General features: G+C 45.1%; 1 protein-coding gene across 2 annotated transcripts in view; it reads right to left on the bottom strand.

Annotated features, from left to right (window-relative positions):
* Window positions 1-21,870, bottom strand: part of schip1 (schwannomin interacting protein 1) — a 393,923-nt gene that overhangs the window by 81,336 nt on the left and 290,717 nt on the right. Inside the window, exons 1-2 of one of the 2 annotated variants that reach the window (XM_067449920.1) lie at window positions 13,406-13,660; window positions 7,017-7,652 (exon numbers count right to left, since the gene is read on the bottom strand). In XM_067449920.1, coding sequence (XP_067306021.1) covers window positions 7,017-7,652; window positions 13,406-13,411 — 642 coding nt within the window. In that variant the 5' untranslated portion in view covers window positions 13,412-13,660. Of the gene's footprint in view, window positions 1-7,016; window positions 7,653-13,405; window positions 13,661-21,870 lie in introns of those variants that run through there. The other variant, XM_067449919.1, reaches the window with a different exon arrangement.

Here is a 21,870-nt window from a genome sequence, read left to right as displayed (position 1 = left end):
TGAAACTTAATTATTTATAATAAACCTCCCAACATTGGCTGCCACTGGTGTGTATAATGTACCCCCACCCCCAGATTATCATATCAATAATCACAGTACTTATCAACTTCATTTGTAATTTTATTAATAGTTTAATTGCAAAATAACCATCTGAGAAATGTATGCAAGCAACATAGTTGCTATTAAAGTACTAACGTTATAGCATTACAAAATTAAACTTTAAACAGAAGTGTCGACACGAATCAATAACATAAAATGTAAGGACAATGATAAATGTATGTCTGTGTGAAGGATAAGAATAAATGTAGAAAATTGTATTGGACATTCTGTAACTTACATGCCCACAGACAGCGTATTCATAAGCATCCAGTGATTTATATGCTTGTCTCGGGTGTACACGCTCGGTTTCTCAACTAAATACGTATATATCCGACCACTAAGTTATATCTGGCCATCTGCTAACATCTTCTATCCACTCCACTATAGTTCGCGGATCTGGTAGCCGAATACCATTTGATAAAGTCAACTTTTTAAAATAACTTTCTCGGTTTGTGTTGCTTAATCCGCTCACGTAGCTTGACATGCTGCTGATTCTTGCCACAGTTTGTTGCCAAAATGCGCGCGCATACGTTGCTACGTCATCATTGTATACAAACAGTAAAAGGGTCTATACCCGTGAGACGCAGGACTGATGAACTGCTCCAGCTGTCACGCATCCATATTTTCTCCCACATAATTTTCGATCCTCATCCAGTGGGATGTACAGCATAAACCCAACTAGTCAAGGTGCTAATAAACCAACATTTTTTGGATTTCCAGCTCAGATTTGTAAGGAAAAGACCATCACCATCACCCCTCACTCTACTTCACTACATTCACATATACTGCAAAATTACAATTACTTTGAGTGAAATGTAATCTAGACATGGTAAGGTGAAAATCATCTAAATTCAGACTGAATTACTAGTATAACCGTTTTTTGTTCTAGAGATCACATACTCAAACGTCTCGGTTACGTTCCCTGAAGGAAGGGAATGGAGACGTTATGTCAGTACTGACGAAATGGGGGTTTTGCTTAGAAAGCCAGCTGCCTTCAATCTCAATCAAAACGATCCAATGTCATGGAAATGTCATTGGTCTGCAGAATTTGCCTAATGCAAGCCCGCCCCACAGCGTGGGTACAAACGGTGTTGCATAGCAGTCACGCATTTATGTTACCTGCTGAGGAGCCAAGGCCTACCACCCCGGCCATCCCAACGGCACAGCAGATGTGGCATGAGGATTTAACGTCTCCGTTCCCTTCCTTCAGGGAACAAGGGTTACATACGTAACCGAGACGTTCCCTTTCAGTCAGTACACTACGAGTTACGTCAGTACTGATAAAATGGGGGTCCAGTCTAATCAAGCCACAGTGCTGTCTTCCAGCATCCTGGGCTTCCAGCATCACAGCGCCTACCCATAGGGAAGACTTAGGAATACACGTATGACCCACGTCTGGGATGCATATGGAAGAACCTGGAGTATCCAGCCGCAGGTGGAAAAGTTTTTCAACCCCAGGGGTGGCAAGGGTCTTGCCAAGGGAAGACACGTGCTCAAGGAGACTTACCGTGGAGAATACACGTGACGACAGCTCTACAAATGTCTGTCAGCGAGGCGCCGCACGCTAACGCCCAAGAGGCAGCTATGCTCCTAGTGGAGTGCCCTTTGACCCCAAGGGGGCATGGCAAGCCCTGAACCTGGTAAGCCAGGCTAATGGCGTCCACTATCCAGTGGGACAGCCTCTGCTTGGAGAGAGCCTTCCCTTTCTGCTTCCCTCCGTAACAGACAAAGAGCTGGTCTGAGGTCCTGAAGCACCGCGTCCTGTCTACGTAAGTGGGAAGGGCGTGTACTGGACAGAGCAGTGCCGATACTGGGTCTGCCTCCTCCAAGGGCAGATCTTGCAGGTTCACCACCTGGTCCCTGAAGGGAGTGGTAGGAACCTTGGGCACATATCCAGGCCGGGGTCTCAGGATCACGTGAGAGTTAGCCGGCCCGAATTCCAGGCAAGCTTCGTCAACCGAGAATGCCTGCAGGTCTCCTACCCTCTTGATTGACGCCAGAGCAACAAGGAGCGCTGTCTTCATCGACAGGAACTTAAGCTCCCTTGTCTGCAGAGGCTCGAAGGGAGCCATACGCAGGGCAGTTAGGACCACTGCGAGGTCCCAAGAGGGTACCTTAAAGGTGCGAGGTGGATTTAACCTTCTTGCCCCCCTGAGGAACCTGCGGACCAGGTCGTGCTGTCCCACCGTTCTTGCTTCCAGCAGGTCATGGTGAGCAGCTATTGCCGCCACATAGACCTTGAGGGTGGAGGGAGACAGCCTTCTCTCCAGCCCTTCCTGGAGGAAGGAGAGCACGGACCCAATCGGGCATTTGGTGGGATCTTCTCCTCGAGAAGCACACCAGGTGATGAAGAGGTTCCACTTCAAAGCAGAGGCCCGTCTTGTGGACGAGGCCCTCGGTGAAGTGATAGTGGCGACCAGCGGTGGTGGTAAACCACTCAAACCTGCCGCGTCCCGTCCAGGAGCCACACGTGGAGGTTCCAGAGGTCGGGATGTGGGTGCCATACGGTGCCCCCTCTGAGAAAGGAGGTCCTTCCTCAGAGTAATAGGCCAGGGAAGTGCTGTAGCAAGGAGTATGAGTTCGGTCCTGCTCCTTGTCCTCCCTGATCTTGCGCATGAGCTGTGCGAGAAGGCTCACTGGGGGAAACGCATACTTGCGTAGGCCCTGGGGCCAGCTGTGCGCTAGTGCATCCGTGCCGAGGGTCCGGGAATAGTACCAGCAGCAATGGTCGTGTCGTGGGAGGCAACAGATCTATCTGTGATTCGCCAAACTCGTCCCATATCAGCTGAACCGCTTGGGGAGGGAGCCTCCATTCCCCCGGCAGAGGCTGAAACCGCGACAGCTCGTCGGCCACACGGTTCAGTTCCCTGGGGACATAAATGGCACGAAGCGACCTCAGATGCTTCTGACTCCATAACAAGAGGTGGCGGGCGAGTTGCGACATGCGGCGGGAGCGTAGACCACCTTGGTGGTTGATGTACGCTACTGTCGCCGTGTTGTCTGATCGGACCAGTACTAGCCTGTCCTTGAGCAGGGCTCAAAAGCGGTGCAGGGCAAGACGTACGGCCAGCAACTCGAGGCAATTGATAGGCCACAGATGCTGGGGCTCTTTCCAGGCCCCAGCGGCAGCATGACCATTGCACATGGCAAACCAGCCCATGGCAGAGGCATCCGTGGATACAACAACATGCCTGGAAACTAGTTCTAAGGGAATTCCCACACGTAGAAACTGGAGGTTCCTCCACGGGGGTGAAGGTTTGGCGGCAGGTCGAGGTCACTTGTACCCGGAGTGTGCCGTGTGCCGTGTTGCCATGCCCACCTCGGGACTCGGTCGCGAATCCAGTGCTGAAGCGGTCTCATATGGAGCAACCCGAGCGGCGTTACTGCGGCTACGGGTCCCATATGCCCCAGGAACCTCTGAAAAAGTTTCAGTGGGACCACGTTCCTGCGTCCGATTTGACGAAGGCAGGCCAGCAGAGACTGCGCGCACTCACTCATAAGCCGCGCGGACATGGCAACTGAGTCGATCTCCATACCAAGAAAAGAGATCCTCTGCACTGGGCAGAGTTTGCTCTTTTCTTAGTTGACCCGAAGGCCCAGACGGGCAAGATGGTGGAGAACCAAGTCCCTGTGTTTGCAAACCTGCTGCCGCGAGTGGCTGAGGATGAGCCAGTCATCGAGATAATTCAGGATGCGAACCTAGAGTTGCCTGAGTGGCACTAGGGCTGCCTCGACGACCTTCGTAAAGATGCGAGGAGACAGGGCCAGCCCGAATGGGAGTACGGCATACTGGTATGCTCTCCCCTCGAAGGCAAATCGAAGAAACAGTCTGTGTGGAGGAAGTATGGAGACATGAAAGTACGCGTCCTTCAGGTCGATCGCTGCAAACCAATCGCGTGGACGAACGCATTCGAAAATGCGTTTGGCTGTCAAAATCTTGAAGGGAAGTAGGGTTCGGTTCAAGATGCGCAGGTCCAGGATTGGCCGTAAACCACCGCCTTTCTTGATTACAATGAAGTAAGGGCTGTAGAAGCCGGACTTCATCTCAGCCGGAGGGACGATCTCAAAGGCACCCTTCGCCAGTAGGGTGACGATGTCTGCATGCAGGACAGGGGCATTGCATCCCACCAACGTATAGCGGACTCCCCAAAAGCAGGGAGGAGATTGTGCGAACTGAATCGCATAGTCGAGCCTGATGGTGCAGTTGGAAGCTTGGGGAGCTCTAGCCAGGCCCCCAAAACTGAACTGGCGTACCCGGCGTTGGGCAGCAAAGCGGAACGACCGGCCCAGACCCAGGAGGCATGGAAGCGGCCCGGATGGTAGGCGGGGTCGAGTGCCACGTCCTGCCAGTGGAGACCAGGGGAGGCGGAGCATCCTGTGGGGGTCTCGACTGGGAGTGGGCTGGCGACAGAGGAGACCGAGAGAGGTCAGGCACTGAGGCGGCACACACTGCCAGTCGCGCCCTCTTGGGGCTCGGAGGGGAGTGATTCGGTTCTATCTTTAACCAACAAAGGGGTGCCGTCGGACCCTTTTTGGGGGCCAGCAGTGGGTTGGGTGTTTTGGAACAAAAGATTCTCCCCCGGCCCCCCTCCTGGGTGAAGGCTGCTGCTGTGGCCGAGCGGGAGGGGCGGGTGCCGCAGGAGGGCGGCCTCGGCGGAGAGCAGACTGAGGCACCTGGGTCGGCGCCAGAAAGGGCGCAGCAGCTGGCCGCCAGGGCAGGATGTGCTTGATTGCCTCAGTCTGTCTCTGAGTGTCCGAGAACTGTTGGGCAAAGTCCTCGACAGCCCGGCCGAATAGCCAAGCCTGGGAGATGGGGGCGTTCAGAAACCGTGTCCTGTCAGCCTCACGCATCTCGGCCAGGTTGGTCACCTTCGTCGCCCATAGAGTGAGGTCGGTGGCCGCCCACAGCTCCTGCATAAATGCAGGGTCAGCACTGCGCTCGTGCATATCTCTGAGCACCTTCGCCTGCTGGACTTGAAGGATTGCCATCGAATGCAAAGTGTACGCGGCCTGCCCCGCAGCTCTATAGGCCTTACCCACAAGCGTGGCTGAGAACCTACAGGCTTTAGTGGGGTGCTTTGGGTCGCCACGCCACATGGTGGCGCTCTGTGGACACAGTTGCATCGCAACAGAATGCTCCACAGGGGGAACCCCAGTGTACCCTTTAGCCACAGCCCCATTGAGCGCAGTGAAGGCGGAAGCAGCTGCAGAGCGGTTGTGATAAAACAATGGAGCCGTCCATGACTTCGACACCTCTTAATCACCTCAGGAAATAAAGTCACTGGAGGCTGGCGGGCACACTCGGCGCGGGCCACCCCCAAATACCAATCATCGAGCCTTGAGCCCTCGGGACATGGCAAAGGATTCCACTCAAGCCCGATGCTCTCGGCTGCCCGGGCTAGCATGGCAATTAGCTCTGGATCAGACTCGGGCAATGCTGGCACTCCCGAGGGAGGCAACACAGCCGAATCCTCATTTCCAGAGGAATCAAGCCCCACTTGAGATGCAGTGATCATCATGGCGTCGTCCGCTGGAAACCCGAATGAGACACTGGGCCCAGGCTGGGAAACACCAGCACTTTCATCCGGAAGCACCACGGGCAGTGTTGCGGAGGGGGTGTGGCCCGAGGCACGTGCGGCGGGTTGCTCCACACTGTTACCCTTAGATCACCCTGACCACCAGCAAAAGTGCTGCCTCTCGCGGAGACATCAGATTGGGGTGTTGTAGAGGGGGCTCTCCCTCCAGCATGGAGTTCACCGAGTCTCGATCTCAACACTGCGATGGTCATATTCCCGCAGTGGGAATATGACGCATCCATGAACGCCCGCTCAGCATGCATTCAGCAGCCCAAGCATACCAAGCAGCGCTCATGCCCGTCAAACGGACTAACCAGCCAACCACACCCAGGAACAGAGCACAGGCGAGACGTTTTTAAAAAACGTGCCACGTGCAGCTCTTTTTGTGAGGAGCTTTTACTTAAGCAGATTGCTGAGACGCCCAGGGTGAACACACAGACCTGCACAGACCACTGCACAGATCGACAGGAATGTGGAACCCGCTGGAATGCGCCATCACCTCAACACTCTGGGGAGATACTCGTCTTGAAGAGAAGATCTCTAAGATAGGCAAGTTTGAACTCGGCTCAGAAGCAGAAACATAAATGCGTGACTGCTATGCAACGGCATTTATACCCATGCTGTGGCGCGGGCTTGCATTAGGCAAATTCCGCAGACCCATGACATTTCCATGTTATTGGATCGTTTGATTGAGATTGAAGGCAGCTGGCTTTCTAAGCGAAACCCCCATTTCGTCAGTACTAACGTAACTTGTAGTGTACTGACTGAAAGGGAACAGCATTGCCCGATCCGGTTCCTGGAGATCTACCTGTACCTGCAGAGTTCACATCCAACCCTTACCCAATACACCGGTCTTTAACACGGCCAGAGACTTTTCATGCGTTCATTTACACGAAAATGCACTTTGGATGCCTGAAAACACAAGCTTTTGAAAACTTTTGAAAACGATATCTTTACCACCCCCATGTAAACAACAAAAACGTGAATCTGTGAAAACGGTGATGTCCTTGACAAAGGGACATCAACTACTAGCCTGACATGCATAAAACAGCCTTTTAGTAATTTTCTTAGTTCAGTGTGAACAGGGTTTTGACAACATTGTCTTCTTTTAAACAGGGTCCATTGTTTTCGTGTAAAAACTCTCAATTAGCTGCTTCAGTTGTGTTTGGTCAGGCTCAGAGCTGAACATTGCAGAAGGTAGATCTCAGGGACAGGACTGGGCACCCCTGTACTAGAAAGTATTGAAACACTTCACATTTAAGTAGATGTGAACCAGAATCGACCCAGCAGACATTAACTTTGCATGCTCTCCAGCAGCATCAATGACCTGTGTGGACTCACGTTGGTGGAGTTGGTCCGGATCAGGCCGTGGTTGTGGTTCTGTTGCTCTCTGAATTGCAGGCCCGCCAAGTGTCTTTCCAGAGCCGCCCAGTCCATGGCTGGAAGTTGGCTTTCCTCCACACATTCTTCTCTGTATCGTCCCAGCCCGATCCCACCTCCGACCTCAGCACCTTCAGGTCCTTTGACGACACTCCTGTGGCCGGCTTTGCCCAAAGTCTTACCCTCGAGGGGCGACAGGGGGTGGTCGCCAGGCACTATGGCATTGCCGTTCTGCTTTAGCTCCTCGGGCACGGAGGTGGCGGCGTGACCTGTGAGAGGGGCAGCGGGCGTTTTGATGCTCTGGAGCTCCTCTGCCAGGCTGCGGCTGTTAATAGAGTCGTGTAACACTTCGGTCTGGCTGAAGTCCTGATGTTGGTTGTCTGCATAATTCCCACCGTACTCCCTCTCCCAGTCCACCAGCACCCTCTTCTTGTACTGCTGGTAGTCCTCGTCCTCCTCATAATCCTCTAGTCCGGCCAGCTCCAGACTGGGAGAGGACTTGTACTCAGAACATGGCGTCACCTTGTTGGAGTTGGACTCAGAGCTGGAGCGGCTGGAAGTATCGCTGCCCAGATCCATGCCATCCTCCCGGTAATCCTGAGACACAGACAAAACACATTACATACTTTGGAAAACATACAACTTTGTGTAATTTTTCAACGTTATTATAAAGACAATATTATCAAGTGCATGCATACGTTACAGCCAAATTCCAAATTCCAAACTAGTTGTATTAATCACCATATTCACTAGTCAATGAGCGCGTTTAAATGCACACAGTAAGCTGATATCTCACAAATATCAGCTTATTGAAATAATCAGTTTTCCCCGTTTACATACAAACCAGTAAACTGACAACGCAAGTAAACCATTTTTACATGACTTTATTAATAAACCGGGTTATTTCCTTGTAGTGACATCAAAAATAATAATGTCCGTATCTAACTCTAAGTTTTTCAAATGTTACGTCAGTTGTGATGTTAAATAAAGTGGGTCAGCGGGAGATTTATGGCTCATATTATCCCTCATGCAGCGTTCTGAGTGAACCTCTTCTACTTCTGCTGCATGAGATGAGAACACATCTTTACAATGTTCTGGGGCAAAATGCTAGCTCGCTCTGTCTGGATGTGTTTAAATCTGCTCTAAGTTTACGTTTTTGTCACCTATCACACATGCGCACTTCAATAAGCCGACAGAAAGCAGGTTAATGCGTTTACATGCAGCCCAAAATCGAGGTAAGAGGCAAAAAACTACCGGTCCCGACCGGTTTATGCTTACGCCGTTTATGACCATACTCCGATAAAAGAAAACAGTTTACCGCATTTACATGAACATGTTCATTGTCGGCTTATTAGGTATAATCGGCTTAAGAACGTGCATGTAAACGCACACAACGGGTGTCTATACAGCAGAATAATCTCAAGTGTATTTCAATCTTTTGAGCTCTACATCTGTTTTCATCTCTAAAATATTTGGTCATTGAGACTGTACATAACAGATATCATCAATTTTGGTAACACGGTCCCAAATTCAACTCTGGCATGCACACACATCCACCCAGCAAATGTACATTAGTAAACTCTGAAAAATAAAGGGGTTTCACATCAATGCCATAGAAGTGGGGGTTCTCTAACCTGTCCTGGAGGAACCATTCAAGGAACATTTCTTAAATTAACAATTTCATGTTGACTGGCAAGTTTTAATGGATGTTAAATGTTCTTCTTAGAACATCCATGCCAATAAAGAACTTTTATTTTTAAGAGTGTAACTGCAGAACTTTGAAATACATGAAATATGATTTGTACATGCAAAGTGTCTACAAGTGGCCATGATCCAAGTTGTATGACAATTGGCCTCATGTTGGTGCTATAATCCAGTGTTTCCCAACCCTGTTCCTGCAGGCACACAACAGTGCACATTTTGTATGTCTCCCTTATCTGACCCATATATTTCAGGTCTTGGAGTGTCTACTAATGAGCTAATGAGTGGATTTTGGTGTGTTTGATTAGCAACAGTGTTAGTGTGCCTCCAGAAACAGGGTTGTGAAACACTGCTATAATCAATACATTTGCCTATTTGATGTTGTCCTATCAATCATAAAGGCTATAATCCTTAGCCGTGTCCCAAATGAAGCGGTAAGTGTGCACGTAATGTCAGCGATTCTACCAGACCGCAGTGTATCCCATTTGTTACTTTAGCTTTGTGGCTGATATGTGTCCTGTATGAGCTGTACTGATGCAAGCTCCATAGCAAGCAAACCTGAGCATCTGCGCAAGAAAATTGGGACACGGCCCTGAATCTAGAGCCTGATTCAGCCTTTTTGAATTTTCTGTCAAGTAACATTTTTCAAACTCAGATCAGACACCCCTGACAAAAAGTTACCAAATGAATTTTGGCCCCGTTTACAGCTGGTATTAAGATGTGTCGATCTGAAGTCGATGAGGGAGACACATTCCCGTTTACACCTGGTGTTTTAATCCATCTCTTTTGTCCACTTTCAGACACTTCTGTCCTTATTTCTTCGGTCTATGGGGCGGGTAAATGTATGGGCTTTTTCAGATCTCTCAATCTAATTGACAAAATAAGCTTACACAATTTATATAGAAAATACATAGAAACGCGAACGGAGACAAGGAAAAAACATACAGAGAGCAGCTGGGGTCTTCAGCTGAAAAAAGTTTAAGTCCCGTCTGGCTAATGCACTTCCCATAGTGTTTACAAGTTATGTCAGTTGGAGGAGAGTTGTGGATCTTTTAGTGGCTGTTTGAGTGCATTTGATCACATGAGTGTTTTAACCACCTTTTGGAAGTGGATGAAAGTGGACAAGCTCAAAACGTTTCAGACTCCGTTTACACCTGTATTTGGACAGCTGTCACCTGTCATCCACTTCTGAGCCAATCGGCCAAAGCACATCTTAATACCAGGTTCTTTGAGTCATCAGATGGTTTGGCAGATAGGAGATTGCTTTAGCCATGACCCATACTAATTTATATTATGTGTCTTCTACATAGACACCAGGACAGTCTTGGTCCTTCACTGACAAGGTAATGGTGCAGGAGTCTGATCAATCTGGAGTCATTCCATCGGTTTCTAAAATAAAACACCCTCAAAGCAGGAACACAAGGGATGTGATAACCTAGACCCTAGATAAAGTTAGTTAATTAATGAAGCCTTCCTGTAGCCCAAACTGTAGACCATGATGCAAGGTAATGGGTTTGATTCCCAGGGGAAGCAACAACTGGTCAAATGTGTATCTTGAGTTACTTTGGATAAAAGTGCATAGATGCAAGTTACACTATAATGCAACATGTGTCTAATAGCATTGATTATTATGGGTTATCTCAAATAACATGATATTATTTACAGATATCAAGTATGAATTGAATTCTAGAAATGTCCTTGTTTGTGACAGTTGCATCAGAGCAGAGTTAAATTACTGTTAAAATATGTTTAATAACAGTTTTCTCAATTGCTAAAACACCCATTGGCTGAACAAAGTTCTCAGTTGCCTAAACTCGTTTTCAATACCTTAAACCATTTCACATGCGGTAAAACACAATGTGCAGATCTCACTGTAATGTAAACGCTAAACACATTCTCAAGACACATTCTGCACTGTAATGCACATGCCATACATATGGGTAAACTCCAGGGGCAACAATCACATACAAATGGAGAACACAATGCCATTGATTAAAAACAAATGAGATGTGCAGTGCATTGTAGGCTGTATACTGTACAATGAACAAAATGTATGGCCCTGAACATTGTGCTGAACAGAACTGACTGCTCAATAGATTTTGATTGATTGCAGGTTCATATTAAGAAATAACAAGAATTACAGCATCACAGAGACGAGGGACAAGTGTAGATACAAGGGGGAGGAAGAACAGCAAAGCAGAGTAGTAATTTCTGATAAATTTTGAGCTCCTATGACAGAACACGTTTTTGTAAAAACTGTAAATAGTAATATAATATTATATTATTTCCCAACATCATACATGTATAAGGTGTTTGTTTGTGTTAGGTTGTGTTCTCAGGAAGGTGTTAGTTCAGCTCTCGTGTGGTTCAAATCTCTAGAACAGGGGCATCTGAGGACACATGCCAAATCTCACTCGTTTCTGGAGCTAGAGGGCGCTGTTGCTGTTATTTTATTTGGTCACGCCAATAAATCAACTAAACCAATTTCAGAGGGAAGCAGTCCTTACATTTTGTCAGGACTGTGTTTGGCCCCTGAAAGCGAACACACAAAAACAGCTGACGCCACATGGGACTTCCTTCCCGAACCCACGCTTCCTGACCAACCTCTCTGAGTGACCCTTCACCTGTACAGGACGTGTGGGGTTTGACTTTCAGTGCCACACAATCGAGAATTAGACTCCTTCAGACCAGCTATATGGAGCATTATTACACATGGAACAACTGAAAAATACAAAACAATACAATACGCCACTGAAGTTATGAATGGAAAGATAGCCTGAGACACACAAAGACACACACACACGATAGTGGATAGAGAAATAATGGGAAGTGAATGGCTGTGATACTATGGGCTCATGCAGGAACGGCTGTTTCATCTAAACACCATAAACATATTTTTACATAAAAAAATGGGTGGAGATAAGTCAGAAGGACAAGATCTGTCACCATAATATCTGTCCTCGTGAGAACACAAATCTACCTCCATCATTCGGTGACTCTTAGAGTCTTAATGTTCATAAGTGTATTTTATTGTTTGCAATCATAATGTAATGAAGCTACAATTTCAGTTTGGTTTTGATTTTTTTATGTGTTTGTATTTTTCAAGATGTTAAAGAAAATAAGGGTTACACTTTATTTTAAGCTGTAATTATACAAATATAGGGTAAATATACGTTTTGAGATTTGTGTACAGATGTATTAGGTTGAGTATATTTGCATGTAATTATGCATCATTTATTGTCATTACTACAGTAAGTACACGTAACGTGTAACAATGACTGAAGAATAAAGTGTAACATCATTTTTTCGGTTGAGGATAAGTTCCATATGCATATTTCATGTCATTACTATGATAAGTACATTTAACAAATGTGACCCTTGACCACAAAACCTGTTATAAGGGTCCATTTTTTGAAATTGAGGTTTATGGATTATCTGAAAGCTGAATAAATAAGCTTTCCATTGATGTGGATTGTTAGGACAATATTTGGCCGAGTTACGACTAAAATCTGGAATCTGAGGGTGCAAAAAAATCTAAATATTGAGAAAATCTCCAAATGAAGAACGTAGCATTGCATATTACTACTAATAATACATTAATGATATATCTACAGTGGGACATTTACAAAATATCTTCATGGAACATGATCTTTACTTAATATCCTAATGATTTTTGGCATAAAACAAAATGGATCATTTTGACCCATACAATATAATTCATGGCTATTAGCACAAATATACCCGTGAGACGCTGTAAAATAAAGTGTTACCAAAATTGTCAACAATCAAAAGCTTACACACGCACGCACGCACTACACACACATACATACATACATACATATATATATATATATATATATATATATATATATATATATATATATATAATTGCTATAGTACAATATTATTTAAAAAAAACCTACTATTTAAATCTGAACACATTAAGCCTCTGAATGAAATATTGCATCATGTAAAACATTTCGTTCATCTATCAAACCCTGCCCATTATGAGACTTGATGAATTATAAAATAAATGCCCTTACATCAACACTTAAGACATTCTGAGTCCTCGCGTGATTTGTCGAGATCAGAGCTTTAATCTCACGAGGCACCGGCCTTTTAACACTAATGCTCTGAACACCCGCGCTCTCCGTCCATCGCGTTTTATTCTCTGATTTGCATATAAGTGATTGTTTAAAGTGACTGAACACGAACATTACCGTGTTAGAAACAGCTGTGGTGGTTACACACGGGCGCGCGCAGCCCATGTCACTGGAGTCATTCAGTTCTGTAATGATGCCCGGGCACTGATATCATTCATTTCACACTCTGTCACGCGTTCACACAGATGCGCGTGTGTTTATTGACAGTTTTATCAATCGTCTTTAAATCTAATCGACATTACAGTAGCTCTCGTCTGATCACAGGCAATGTTTAAACGCTCTCAGTCTCAGTGTGGAATGATGTCATGTTTCTAAAACAGTCCTCACACCCTCCTGTTAACGCAAGAAACACACATCTCACAGGCTTCACTCACTGGAACCAGCTCAAACTCTCCGATTCTTCTGCATATTTCAATGAAATCACCAACCAGCCGAGCTAGGTGAGTCCCTTAAGACCAGCCCACGGACATTAGGAGCAGAACTTACGGTCATCTTCTCTGCCGGCTCTCCTCAGTCTCAGGACATGTTTCTGTGGCAGGACGGCGGAACACGGCTCGAGGTTACTCCAGACGCGGGGGAGCGGTGACCGTGCGCGGTGTAAGTCATGGCGGATCTCCGCTGCTTCTAAGCACCCCGGCGGGCGGCTCTCCAGCCCCAGACGAGATAACACAAACCCTCCCTCTGAGGAGCTGTCTCAACACCTACTGAGCTGCCTAGATAGACAGCATCTGCCACCGAGTGCGTGTGCGTGTGCGCTTGCGCTGCATCTGCGTGCCCAAACCCGCCGGGGATGGACACGAATGACGCTGAACGTGACGCCCAAGATCAATGCAGGTCACCCTAAAACAATGCACAGTAATACATTGCCCAAATATATGACACTGGACCACAAAATCAGTCATAAGAGTACTCTGGAAAAGCATGAAAACTGAATAAATACGCTTTCCATTGATGTATGGTTCGTTAGGACAATATTTGGCCGAGATATAGCTATTCTAAAAATCTAAATATTGAGAAAATCTCCTTTAAAGTTGTCCAAATGAAGTCTTTAGCAATGCATATTACTACTAATAATACATTTATTTACGGTAGGACATTTACACAATATCTTCATGGAACTTTACATAAATGTCCTACTGTAAATATATTATACATGTATTATGGAAGAGAAGCCAATGCTGAATAAAGTCATAGTTTTTGTTATTTTTGGACCCAAATGTATTTTGGATGCTTCAAGAGACTCTAATTAACCCACTGATGTCTCATATGGACTACTGTGATGATGTTTTTATTCCCTTTCTGGACATGGACAGTATAGTGTGCATACACTTGCATACGCTCTCAGACTAAATATAAAATATCTTAAACTGTGTGTGAAGATGAACGGCGGTCTTACGGGTGTGGAACGACATTAGGGAGAGGAGTTAATGACAGAATTATTACATTTTTGGGTGAACTAACACTTTAATATCCTAATGATTTTTGACATAATAGAAAAATTGATAATTTTGACCCATACAATGTATTGTTGGCTTTTGCCACAGATATACCCCTGAGACACAGGACTGATGAAGTGCTCCAGGGTCACAAATGTTGTTCTTATTGTCCAAAGTCTTTACATTTAGCCTTATCATGTCCAAACATGTCATACTGCCTGAACATGTTGTGCCTATATTGACCAAAATAGCATTAGCCTAATGTCCCAAAATGCTCCCCAATATGGGTCATTAATCATTCATTATTCATTCCTCCATCCCACCCTGTTCAGCTGTGTTTCCATCCACATATTTTTTTGCAAATTTTGGGATGGACGCTGGAGGAAACAGCAAGTCAAGATGTGCATAAAGAAGCATAAATAATGCATGCACTCAATTGAGGCAGATATACTAGGGGTGTAAAGATGCCCTCACGTCACCATTCAAAACATATTGCGATACTCTAGGACATGTGGTAAAAGGAAGGCCAGTTTGACAGGTAACATCTTTGGCATTATCAGGACCCACACATATTCCCTCACTGCATTATTATACATTATATTCAACATTATATATAGGCCTAGTAGTTTAATGTAGTACTGACAATAATACTATTTTAGTCATTTTCATTCTGGGTGAACTATACACAATATAGATTGTGCCTATCCATGATACATATTGTTGCATTTTTGTATTGCAATATTGTGACGATAGATATGCGCATAAACTATGATGGAAACACATTTCCTGAATAAATTCCTCAAACCCTCATGTGACTTTGCCTTGGACCAATGGACCAATGGTGTCGCAGCATCTCAAATGTTGGTTTAAAGGTCAAAGGGCCAGATTGACTAAACAGGGCAGATTATTGAACACACGGGGTGGAAATACTGTGTTTGTGTGTTTTTCTATGCCATATACAAATGTTTTGCCTATTCACAAGGTTGGATAGAAACATATGAGAGTGGAGACACAAGCCCATCCGCTCACATATGCTGATACAGAGCAGTTTTTAGTCTGTTTTTTTAAAGACACGCAAAGCTTTATTCTTTAGCTTCTTTACGTTTGCAGGAACTCACCAAAACCATGTGTTATGTTATGTTAATTGCGTATTTATAGAACGTTTGCATCAATGAGGAGTGCTGATTTATGGCTGAATCACGACATCTGATATTCAGCACAACAGCACTTTTGACAGTTATATTTCTTATTTCTCTTATATTTAAGTGCTGAGTAATATCATGTAGGTTAGTGTTGTAATTATGCTATAGTTAATACTAACAACATGTAACATGTAACAATGACACTTTGATGACAATAACACGGTTGATACTTGCTTTACATTGTGACTTTCCAGAAGCAGACCACATGTAAAGGCCACCTGAGCCTGCAGATGTTCACTTTGAGGATATTCACATTGATATCTCGCTGCCGATCTCTTTTGAACATGCTGAATGTGCCCTGATTAGAACAGCAGCTCGACGGAGGAACCAATGCAGATGTTACATGTGTATAGAGATCAGGACTGGGATAAAGCATGGAAATTTGAATTCCAGTTTAAAAGGTCTGTATTTTAGTGTGTAAGGGAATCACTGAAGGCTCTGTTTTGATGAGAAATGTAGCCTGCGGAAGTCAGTGCAGTAAGTACGGTTTGAGACACAGCCCGTCTCTCTCTCTCTCAGTCAGTCTCTGTTTCAGGACTGTTAAGTCTCAGCTGATGTGGTTCAGTTTGACGGCCTTCAGTGCTCCTGCAGTTTTTCACAGCAGTCACCAAAGTGACCGCAGATACTGTGGGCACAAGAGGAAAGACGTCACAGGAACCTCACTGCACTCGCTGACCTTACCAGCCAACACAGCAGCAGCCACACAGACAGGAATAGCACATCCACTGCGGGCCAGGCAACGCCACTTCGGTTTTCTGCATGATAACTCAGACGAATCCACATCAATGCTTTGTTCGGTACTGACTCATTAGATTAAAACAAGATACTATTTACAGCCAAGCGATCTTACACACTCCTGCAGTTGGAACCAATTCGAGCTTCTGTGACAGTGGCTATTTTGGGCACATTCTCTGTGCTCTCAGACATTTACAGTGATCTAGGGCAGGGGTTTTCAAACCAGGGTTTGGGGAAAGAGAGGTAGCCTAGATACCAACAGAACTCAGCCCCGCCCACAACATCTGAGCTCGGGCAGTTCCGTCTTGACTTGATCTATAGAGGAGGGATTATGCTGAACAGAAACTGACCAATGAGATCATCAGGACGGGCTTTAGCCGATGACGGACAGATGATCAACAGTAACTGACCAATGAGATCATCAGGGCGGGCTTTAGCCGATGACGGACAGATGATCAACAGAAACTGACCAATGAGATCATCGGGGCGGGCTTTAGCCGATGACGGACAGATGATCAACAGTAACTGACCAATGAGATCATCAGGGCGGGCTTTAGCCGATGACGGACAGATGATCAAAATAAACTGACCAATGAGATCATCAGGGCGGGCTTTAGCCGATGACGGACAGATGATCAACAGTAACTGACCAATGAGATCATCGGGGCGGGCTTTAGCCGATGACGGACAGATGATCAACAGTAACTGACCAATGAGATCATCGGGGCGGGCTTTAGCCGATGACGGACAGATGATCAACAGTAACTGACCAATGAGATCATCAGGGCGGGCTTTAGCCGATGACGGACAGATGATCAACAGTAACTGACCAATGAAATCATCAGGGCGGGCTTTAGCCGATGACGGACAGATGATCAACAGTAACTGACCAATGAAATCATCAGGGCGGGCTTTAGCCGATGACGGACAGATGATCAACAGTAACTGACCAATGAGATCATCGGGGCGGGCTTTAGCCGATGACGGACAGATGATCAACAGTAACTGACCAATGAGATCATCAGGGCGGGCTTTAGCCGATGACGGACAGATGATCAACATAAACTGACCAATGAGATCATCGGGGCGGGCTTTAGCCGATGACGGACAGATGATCAACAGTAACTGACCAATGAGATCATCGGGGCGGGCTTTAGCCGATGACGGACAGATGATCAACAGTAACTGACCAATGAGATCATCGGGGCGGGCTTTAGCCGATGACGGACAGATGATCAACAGTAACTGACCAATGAGATCATCAGGGCGGGCTTTAGCCGATGACGGACAGATGATCAACAGTAACTGACCAATGAAATCATCAGGGCGGGCTTTAGCCGATGACGGACAGATGATCAACAGTAACTGACCAATGAAATCATCAGGGCGGGCTTTAGCCGATGACGGACAGATGATCAACAGTAACTGACCAATGAGATCATCAGGGCGGGCTTTAGCCGATGACGGACAGATGATCAACAGTAACTGACCAATGAGATCATCAGGGCGGGCTTTAGCCGATGACGGACAGATGATCAACAGAAACTGACCAATGAGATTATCAGGGCGGGCTTTAGACGATGACGGACAGATGATCAACAGTAACTGACCAATGAGATCATCAGGGCGGGCTTTAGACGATGACGGACAGATGATCAACAGAAACTGACCAATGAGATCATCAGGGCGGGCTTTAGCCGATGACGGACAGATGATCAACAGTAACTGACCAATGAGATCATCAGGGCGGGCTTTAGACGATGACAGACAGATGATCAACAGAAACTGACCAATGAGATCATCAGGGCGGGCTTTAGCCGATGACGGACAGATGATCAACAGTAACTGACCAATGAGATCATCAGGGCGGGCTTTAGCCGATGACGGACAGATGATCAACAGAAACTGACCAATGAGATCATCAGGGCGGGCTTTAGCAGATGACGGACAGATGATCAACAGAAACTGACCAATGAGATTATCAGGGCGGGCTTTAGACGATGACGGACAGATGATCAACAGTAACTGACCAATGAGATCATCAGGGCGGGCTTTAGACGATGACGGACAGATGATCAACAGAAACTGACCAATGAGATCATCAGGGCGGGCTTTAGCCGATGACGGACAGATGATCAACAGTAACTGACCAATGAGATCATCAGGGCGGGCTTTAGACGATGACGGACAGATGATCAACAGAAACTGACCAATGAGATCATCAGGGCGGGCTTTAGCCGATGACGGACAGATGATCAACAGTAACTGACCAATGAGATCATCAGGACGGGCTTTAGACGATGACAGACAGATGATCAACAGAAACTGACCAATGAGATCATCAGGGCGGGCTTTAGCCGATGACGTACAGATGATCAACAGTAACTGACCAATGAGATCATCAGGGCGGGCTTTAGCCGATGACGGACAGATGATCAACAGAAACTGACCAATGAGATCATCAGGGCGGGCTTTAGCAGATGACGGACAGATGATCAACAGTAACGTAATGATCACGTCATCAAAGGCGCTTGGATTATATTTGTTCAAATCCTAAACGGAGAGCTTGTTTGTATCTGCATCACCTCCACTACTTCTCTCAGAAATGTTGATCGTGTTGGGTAAGTAACTGTGCATTACTTATTCCAGTGCGCGTGCAGACAGGGATGCCAAGTTTTTACAACAAAACCCGCCAACTACTAGCCCAAAACAAGCCCAATAGCTTCTCGGGGGGTTCTCCAGAAAAAATGGCGTTTGGGGGTAAAATGTGTGTTATTTTGGCAAGGTTGCTGCTAAAATTCACATTCCTGGGTCTATATATCACATAATTGAGGTCGCTTCAACCCACGGACATAAAAAACAACCCATGGAAAAAAACGCGGACTTGGCAACACAGTGTAGTTGAGCTCTGTCGACATTTGACAACTAACGTAATGCGTCGCTCTGCTGCTCTGATTGGTTGTTGGTCTGTCCAATCGAGGTCTTTCCTGGTTGGGTTGAAACACGCCCCATAATCACAGCCCAATGGAGCATCAGACTCATATTCTGACTAGAGCTGAGTATGACCACGCCAGGCTACAATATAAGCTAATTTCCCTGAAAAATGTGTTAAATCAATAAAAATAATTAGATTAAAATAAATAGTAAATTAATAAATAAAATAATAATAATAACAGATGCCTATATTAGACAAATGCCTAATAGATTTTGGTTTGGGGTCCCTCACACAGGGATGATCATATTTGGGGGTCCGTGGCATCTAAAAGATTGAAATCCCTGATCTAGAGCAGTGCTGTCCTGGAGGACACTGTACAACAGTTGTTCTAACTAACTAAATAACTCTTTTTAGTCCATTTGACTTAACGTTGACTTAATTTAATAGTACAAATCTAGTAATCTGTACTATTCACATACTATGCCTTTTTACTCAGAAAACCCAAGTTAAGATGAATTGATTGGTTTGAATGCCATTTTCACTTTTCCCTCCTGTCCTCCACTTCTGCAGTCATCCTTCTCTAGATGCATTCACTCATTTCCCAAAGTCATCTTGAATGCTGAATTGTCAATACAGCTGAATAATTTGATAGAACATCACATAAGCTGACGTCGTGTTTTAGTCTGAAGTCACCATTATGAAGATCAGTGTTCCCTCTGGATGGCCACTGGGAGATTCATTTATATTACTTTAATTCTCTTCCAAAAAAGACCAGCTGGATGCTGTGAGTCTGTGTGTTAGAAATCAGAAATGTTGAGGAAACATTGGACTTGGGACGTTTTTCATCTTCAAAGTTTAAGATAAAAACGTTGTGCACATCTCATGATGTTAATGCGTGAGGTCAGGAGGAGAGACAGTCTTTCGGTGGGAATGCTGTCAAATGCATTTTCCACTACCTCTGGAAGTGGATAAAAATGGACAAGCTCAAAAAGTTTTACACCTGTATTTATCATCATCCAAAATAAATTTCAGAATTTCCAAAACGTCCAAATAATTTCTGCCATTGCCATCTTTGTGGGGACGTTTTGTCCCCATAATGTAGGGTTTACCAGGACCTTTAGCCGATTGATTCACCCCGATGCTCTTGCTTGGCTTCTCAGGTCCTATGGATCCAATTTAGTAATGTTTTCCAAGTTCAGTTTGTCTTCTGTGGGTGGTTCTCTCTCCTGGCATCTCCCCCTACTTTCAAATCCTTGTTATTTACTCAGTGTTATTGCAAAGTTTATGTCCTCTGACTCTTTTTGCCTTTTTTCATTCTTAATGATGTCTCTTATGTAGAATCCATAAGAGAGTCTGCGCTGTGAAATGACCTTGGCTACAGAAATAAAACAGTATGTCCTCATATTATTTGAGCGACTGCAGATGTACATGTAATATTTCATTAAGGTCACCAAAGTTAACTGAACTGCACCATGTGATGAAAATAATGAAAAACATACTTACATCATAATCATTACGATCAAAAGCTTTAATCATTGTTTAACATGTTCATTGTGTCTGGCTAAATGATTTCATGATGTTTACTAATTATGAGGGCTGTCAAGCGATTCGTTAAAAAAACGAATTAATTACACAATGTTAATTAATTAATTTAATTTAATTAATTGCAAATTTATCACACATCAAATTTGATGTGTCTCCCAAAAGATAAAGTCATTATAGTGTAAGAAAAAGGACACGTAAGGACAGGTAAGATGACCTAAGTAGGTCTGGAGCGGGGCAAATGCGTTAAATGTGTTAATACTTTGAATGCGTTATTTTTTACCGTACGTAATTAATCTAATTAACATGCTTAATCGACAGCCCTACTAATTATTTCACTTGCATTATGGTATAGCTGTATATCACACAATGTTACAATTATTACAGTACTATAAATGAATCTCCCAGTGGCCATCCAAAGGGAACACTGATCTCCATAATGGTGACTTCAGACTAAAACACGACGTCAGCTTATGTGATGTTCTCTCAAATTATTCAGCTGTATTGACAATTCAGCATTCAAGATGACTTTGGGAAATGAGTGAATGCATCTAGAGAAGGATGAGTAAGAAGTGGAGGACAGGAGGGAAAAGTGGCACTCAGGTAAACAGGTTATAGGATGTAAATAGTGCAGATTTACAGTGCATGATTCTGACACACTTTTCTCTGACTGATAACAGAATGCTTCCTGATTGTAACACTGAAATATGCATTATGCGTGAAGCTGTTTTGAAACTGTGTATTCTCGAGTTCCTGTGCCCATATAATCTTTTTGTAAATGGTAAACAGTTTTGACTCGCTGTCTGTTATGGAGGGTCTCTGGAGGATAGCATACGTGAAATATATAAAGTAGGTGAAGGGAAAGAGGAGGAATGCTAAAAGAACTGATTTATATCCTGGTCATATTTTAAAAAATACGATGGGCGTACTCCTCCTGAACTTATGTTTAATAACTGCACTGAAGTCCTTGAGACAGGAAACCTGGTATGCACTTCTCTCGGTTGCAATCCTCTCCATCGCTTTGTGTTTTTCTTTTCATTGTCTGGAAAGAATGTGCACAAACTGAATTCCAACTGGAAGAAATGCCCGGTATAGTTATAG

The sequence above is a fragment of the Pseudorasbora parva genome, chromosome 8 (assembly GCF_024679245.1).
Source record: "Pseudorasbora parva isolate DD20220531a chromosome 8, ASM2467924v1, whole genome shotgun sequence".
Taxonomy (NCBI): Eukaryota; Metazoa; Chordata; class Actinopteri; order Cypriniformes; family Gobionidae; genus Pseudorasbora; species Pseudorasbora parva.
This window is presented reverse-complemented; position numbering and strand designations above follow the sequence as displayed.